This window comes from Nansenia antarctica, assembly GCF_963989245.1.
Source record: "Nansenia antarctica genome assembly, chromosome: 1".
Taxonomy (NCBI): Eukaryota; Metazoa; Chordata; class Actinopteri; order Argentiniformes; family Microstomatidae; genus Nansenia; species Nansenia antarctica.
In genome coordinates, this window is record NC_137674.1 from 101,505,153 (window position 1) to 101,512,071 (window position 6,919).

The 6,919-nt window shown below is 43.9% G+C and overlaps 1 protein-coding gene across 1 annotated transcript; it reads right to left on the minus strand.

Moving 5' to 3' along the window:
* Positions 1-458: 458 nt before the first annotated feature.
* On the minus strand, positions 459-6,649 carry slc46a1 (solute carrier family 46 member 1). Its single transcript, XM_080547087.1, has 6 exons — positions 6,182-6,649; positions 4,954-5,345; positions 4,138-4,622; positions 2,324-2,407; positions 1,800-1,956; positions 459-1,532 (listed from the first exon to the last, which is right to left on the minus strand). The coding sequence occupies exons 1-6, from the start codon at positions 6,500-6,502 to the stop codon at positions 1,478-1,480; spliced, it is 1,494 nt and encodes a 497-aa protein (XP_080403213.1). The 5' UTR covers positions 6,503-6,649; the 3' UTR covers positions 459-1,477.
* Between the last annotated feature and the right edge of the window lie 270 nt (positions 6,650-6,919).

Below are 6,919 nucleotides of genomic sequence, written 5' to 3' on the forward strand. Positions count from 1 at the left end.
ACCACCACGTAACGAAGTCAGCAGTCTCTCCTGTGGGCTTTGGTGAGAAGGTGTAGTGCAATAGAGCCATAGAGATCAGGAGAGGCTGCTGCAGGTAGAAATCGGAGGACAGGCTGATTGTAATGCATGAAATGGAATGAGGAATGGTATCAAACACGTTCAAACATATTTGAATACCATATTTGAATGATTGATACCATTCCTCATTCCATTCTGCGCATTACAATGAGCCGTTTTCTACCTCCACCAGCCTCCCCTGGGGGGTCATTTATAAAACGTGCGTAAAAAAGTTGCGTACGTACGAAAGCAAGGACGTTTACACGTACAGAAATATTCTGATTTATAACATAATATGCATCCACGTCCCATGCCTTGTTCCCTTTATAAATCACAATCAACTCTACATTTTGCAGGCGTGAGCGAGCAGAAATTCTGCGCAACAGTATTGCGTAGCGAATATGTGATAACAATTAAACTCTGCACTCGAAAAAGGAATCAGTTTAAACATAATTTGTCCTACTGTTCACCTTATTATTTATGAGAATACATTTCATAACATGCAAGTATTGTTTAATAATTACAGATCCAATTAAATATGATTCCTGATTAAATTGTACAACATATTTGAGGGGTTGTTTTGCACAAAAATATCTCTGTATGTATGTATTTATTATCCTAAATCATGTTAATTTTTCAGATTAGATTCAACATTATTGCCGTTGACAAAGTACAAGTACTAAGACAAGTTCAGCATCTAACCACTGCAAATAGTAAATAGTGCAAAAGCCATGAATGTATGGGCAGTGCATGGTGGGACAGTAGTATAAGTAAATTAATATAGTCAGTGTGTGCAAGAATATCAATATGATATGTACAGTAAAGAGATATGTACAGTGTGATATGTACAGTAAAGAAGATATGTACAGTTAAGATATGTGCAGTGTGTATATATATATTACTTATGTGCACTCCATGGAACTCTTAATATTTTAAATATATTTTACACAATGGCGTTTCTTGAGTTTCATCCTTCTGCCATTGGAGTCACAGTTGCTAATTTCTCCAGTTTATTTTAGTTTTTTAAAGGTTATTTTTACTCATATTTTTTATTTTATTGGATAGAAATAGTGAAGATAGACAGGAAAGTAAGGAGAAGAGGGCATATCAGTAGGGTATGGGCTGGATTAGAACCCATGCCAACATGGGCATATGTGTGCACTGTAGACCACTGTGCTAGACCACTGGACCACCGCAGGCCACATCATTTCCACAGTTTATGTACGTACGCATGGGTCCGAATGTGCGTGGAGGACCGCACATTTTCACACCAAGTTTGGTTTTTATAAATCCCAAAATTTGCTTCAAAGTGGCGTGGTCATTTATAAATGACCCCCTCTATGGCTTCGGTGTGTTGACGGGGCAGCAGATCTGTGATATCTAGAGCACATGTGTCCAGGCATGGTGTGGCGTGGCAGTATCAGCATGTAGAGGCCTCCCTGCTCTCCGTCCTCCGATCCTGTCCCTCCACGACCCTAACCAGAGGACACGGATCATTCACAACGTATATTCACTGTTTACACACCAGTGCAAAGCACTTGAACATAAGAGGCTGCTCCCACTCCTCACAATTTGGACTGTATGGCATAGAGTGGGTGACAGGTCTTGGGGATATTAACAGTGGTTTATTTCTCCTTTATTTATACGGGGGAGATCTTTTACCAGAGAACAGAGTCTGTTGCAGAAGAGCCCTGTAAGACGTTATCAACTGGACTAGCGTGTTGAAGGGTGGGGGGCCTTACCCGATGATCACCGCAGGGATGAGGAGGAGGATGGCAGCGAAGAGGAAGGGGAAGCCCTTCATGAGGTGCAGGGTGGCTGGGTAGATGGAGTTAAACACCCCGCTGGACACCAGGGAACACAGACCCTCCACACAGGCCACAGAGGCAAACAGAGCACCTGGGCACCCACAGGGGAGAGACACAGCTATATAAACCACTGGTGGTTCCACTGGGTCGCAAGGAAGCATCGACTAACAATTAAATTAGCTTTCAACTTACGTTGATATCAGGGGAGGCTGGTGGAGGTAGAAATCGGAGGACGGGGTTTATTGTAATGCATGCAACAGAATGAGGAATGGTATCAAATACACATGTTTCATACCATATCCTGATTCCGTTCAATGCATTACAATGACCTCCGACTTCTACCTCCACCACCAGCCTCCACTGGTTGACATGCTAAATGTAACACCACCATCCATACTCACCTTGGCAACCACGTAAGGTAATGCCTGGCTGACTCAGCAGGGTCATGGGTTACTCACCTTGCTCTGAGGGTTCCACCAGCTTGGACAGCTTGGACCTGAGGACTGGCGTGGCGGCCATGAAGAGGAAAGACAGCCCATAGCCTGGTGAGAAGACACACGCAAGGACAGGCTCATTCTCATGCATGGAATGGAATGAGGAATGGGATCAAACACACAGGTGTGTGTGTGTGTGTGTGTGTATAGTAGGGTTGGGCGGTATCTAATTTTTGTGTCCTGTTAAACCGTTCCCAAATGTAACTGCGGAATATATACGGTATTACCTAGGGTATATATACGGTATTACCTGGGGTATATATACGGTATTACCTGGGGTATACGGTATTACCTGGGGTATATATACGGTATTACCTGGGGTATATATACGGTATTACCTGGGGTATATATACGGTATTACCTGGGGTATATATACGGTATTACCTGGGGTATATATACGGTATTACCTGGGGTATATATACAGTATTACCTGGGGTATATATACGGTATTACCTGGGGTATATATACAGTATTACCGCTGGATTAGAAATCAGATTGTAGGGCTTTTAGGGAGCCGCCAATTTCAAATGATGAATTTGAACAGTGGCTGGTGAAAGGTGGACCAAAATCCTATTTCGGGCCTTTCTGCAAACCTGCTCAAACGCTTTCCGCGAGCAGCGCTGGAAAATTAGCAAAAGAAAAGAAAAAGGAAAAAAAAAGTGTATTTTTGTTTTGTAAAAATACTTTTGCTTCGTAATGAGACTATGGAGGGTAAATTAGACTATGTATGGAAAACACTGCTCACCCAAGTACAAAGCGCAGAGGAGTGAATTGCGTATCCTTATGATTTGTTTACAAAAAAGTTCTGTACTCATCACTTTCATAGCATCTTCAACCACACAGACAGTGGGGCTGGACAAACACTCTTAATGCGTTTATTATATGCATATTGTGCAGCAGATTTTTTAAATGACGGTATTGAAACGGACACTGTTGCTATTTTCAAATATCGCGGTGGATCTCAAGAAAATATTTTTGATTGACGAGACCCAAATGTAAAGAAATGTAAAGCTTTTGACCTGTAAAATGATGGCCATTTAATGTATATGTATTACAGTCACTAGAGGGCACTGTTTGAATTGGAAGGTCCATGTTGAGCTGCACTCGGCACTCAGCACTCACTGACACAGGTCCCCTCTGCACCGTACTCAAGATAACACGGTCCACCAGATAACATGACGTTTGGTTTGATTAACCCATTGACTTACTGCTGAAGCAAGAGCACATGTTCGCCTTAACCTTAACCTTAACCCTAACCCTAACCTAATAGTAATGATTCATTTAGAATCATAAAGGGGGGAGATAAAAACAGTCCATATTGTACTGTTTTAGATCATTTAGTTTTGAACTGTAATGAAGCCGATGACACAAACCTCTCAACTAGACCCTGGTGGAGGCAGAAATCGGAGGACAAGCTCATTGCAATTACAAGGCATTAACTACGTACTGTCTAACAGCATGTTAATACAATGTTGCTACTACATTTATTCCAGAGGTACATGTACACAGGTATAGGGGGGCAACTTATCGTAACATGCCTCAATCAAAATCACTAGTTTTAGGTTTTGTAGTTTTAGTTTAGTTTAGTTTTAGACTATGTAGGCCAGGTTTTGTATTGTATTTGTTTGTGGTGGATGTTGTTGTTGTATGCCTGTGAACAGGTCACACTTGAAAATGAGCCCTTGTGTTTTTTACCTGTATAAATAAAGGTAAAAAAAAAAAAAAAAAAAAAAATGCATTACATCACAATGAACATTACAACACACTAAATATCTCACCTGTGAACATGAGCGCTGTAGTATTAGCTACTGAGATGACGACCAAGCCGACCATGTTGGAGACCAGTCCCACCAGGGCTATCCAGGAGTCCTCCAGGCAGCGCTGCATGCCCTTCAGTCCCAGCAGGCTGCTCAGGTAGGCCAGGTGTTGTGCGGCAGACCCGTACCCTATCAGCTCCGACCCCCAGCACAGAGGGGCGCTCAGCTCATACAGGACGTAGAGCTCCCGGCAGCCGAAGTGCACCGTGACCACCAGGAAGAAGCACAGGGTGTAGAGCCATAGCTTGTAGCGCCGACATTTCCCGCCGCCTTCGCTGGTGGTATCATCGCCCCCTGTGGTGTAGAGGCGGTACACAGCGCGGTGATGGCGGGTGCTGAGGAGTTTGGCGCTGGGGTCTGGGGTGACGGACTCTGGCACAAACAGGTAGGCGTAGAGGGCTGCAGCTAGGTTGGTGGCCAGGACCAGCCAGAAAGGGTTAATGTACCTAAGGAGAGACGGATGAGAAAAGGTAAACAAATCGATGTTATTTCAGAATGTATCTAAACTTTATGTTTAATAACTTAGTAATAGCATGCATAGGGTTGCATGCATACTGTATATTGCATTCAGTAAAAAAAGATAATCAATATGATTTTCAGTATTGCATATTTTCGATACACTGTCTGCTACCAAGGTCTGGACCCACTGAACGTGGATGTGTACAGTATGTGTACTCAATAAAGCAGAAATGCCCTAAAAACATGTACATTTTTTTTTATTATTATTGATTTTTTAAATACACAATAGACACGCAGACAACCATCTCAGACTCGCACCCTTGTGCTCGACGCCACTGGCCTCCGATGATGCTGGCCAGCATGCCGGCCAGGCCTACACACGCCTCCAACACGGCCACCCTGAAGGTCCGCGAGGCCCTGTCGCTGGTGTCCGCCGCGTAGGCGAAGCAGCCTGCCAGGATGGTGTTGAAGTCCCCCGAGAGGCCGCTGAGAAGCCTGCCAAGGAGGAACCAGGCCACGGGCAGCTTCAGGTACATCACCACCAGGTACACCGCTGCCTGCAGGGCCAGGCCCAGGCTGGGCAGGATGAGGACCGTCCGGCGGCCCCCCTGATCGCTCCAAGAGCCCAGGAGAGTGACCACCAGCAGACCCACGGAGAAGCCTGCCAGGCTGATGTACAGGTTCCAGTGGGCTGTCAGGGTCTCCACCTCCTGATAGGAGGGAATACATGTTAGCAACAACAAATCGCTGAGTAGCCTACCTTAGATATTTGTGGGGAAACTGTAGAAGTTAAACTAAAACAATATTGGGCCGGTTTCACAGACAAGGCTTAAGCCTAATCCTCGAATAAAAAGCACCTGTATTTCACGTTGAAAGTGTGATTTAGTCCACAGGACTAGGCTTAAGCCATGTCTGTGAAACCGGCCCATAGTGGGGGGGTTTTAAAACTGTATATGGCAATTTACTACTCAGGGAGCAATAACTTTTTTTGTTCTGTAATACTGCAGGCTAATTATCATGTATTTCCCTACTCGGGGACCACACGGAGAGATCATACTTTGGTACCAGCCTAGCAACACCCCCTGAGCCAACAGTCATCACGGTTAATGAACTGAATCAGGTGTTATCAGTCGTGGCCTGACACACAAACGTTCACACACCACACCACTGAATGTCATCATTTAATCCCAAGTATGCCTGGCATGAATTCGATAACTGACGCCTTCAGAAGTATGATTTGTTCTTGCAATTGAGTTGACCCTCCCTTTTGCCCATTGCTGACCCCTCCCTGTCCCTAGCTCTTTCGCTGTCTAGTTTTAGGTTTTGTAGTTTTAGTTTAGTTTTAGACTATCTTAGACTGTTTTAGACTAGTTTTAGTTTTAGACTATGTCGTTTTAGTTTAGTTTTAGACTATGTAGGCCAGGTTTTGTATTGTATTTGTTTGTGGTGGATGTTGTTGTTGTATGCCTGTGAACAGGTCACACTTAATGTGTTTTTACCTGTATAAATAAAGGTTACATAAAAAAATGAATGGCTCATGTTATACCTTTTCAAGGGGATCAGGAGCCCCGGATGCATTGGCACACACCCCTGCTTTTGATCCATTGTAGCCGAGATCCTCGCTGATACGGTCCCACAAGTACTGCGTGGACAGAGGCGCCTGCAGAGCCAAGGAAAACATGGACAAGAACAACACGGGTTCTACTGAAATCGAAAGCGGACAAACGAACGGCGGCCGTCTAGAGCGAATGTTAATGTTCGCCTGTTCAATCGCCCCGCTCTGACCAAACGAGTCATTATTCGATCTTTCATCGTTTGATGATAGGAAATCCTCGGGAAGGATTGCTTTGCTGTCCGAATCGTCCATGACGAGTTTATGGAGTTAGTTTGTAAACAGTAGACCAAAACACGTTTGACTTTTTGAGTTTTGTCTTTTTTATTGCCGCTAATTTGCAATGTTATTTTCTAATTCTTCCGCTGATGAATCCCGATATATAATCCCGTTGTTATACACAAAAACATGTTTAAAATGACTTCAAACTCAGAAGTAAAAACCTGCAGGAATCCTAGAGTGTACTTTGTCTCGTGCACGTGATCTGGATGTTATGGTGGTCAAAGCTCTGAACTGCGTCCCGTGCGTCCGTTCCCGTGCGTGTTCCGTTCGCATGATTGTGTAAAAATATGTTTACCTTCTATTCTGTTCTTAACATTAGGAGGTTAGGTAACCATGAATTAGCGTCGATTTGATACATCAAACATAGAGATTAACAGATATAATGCATGA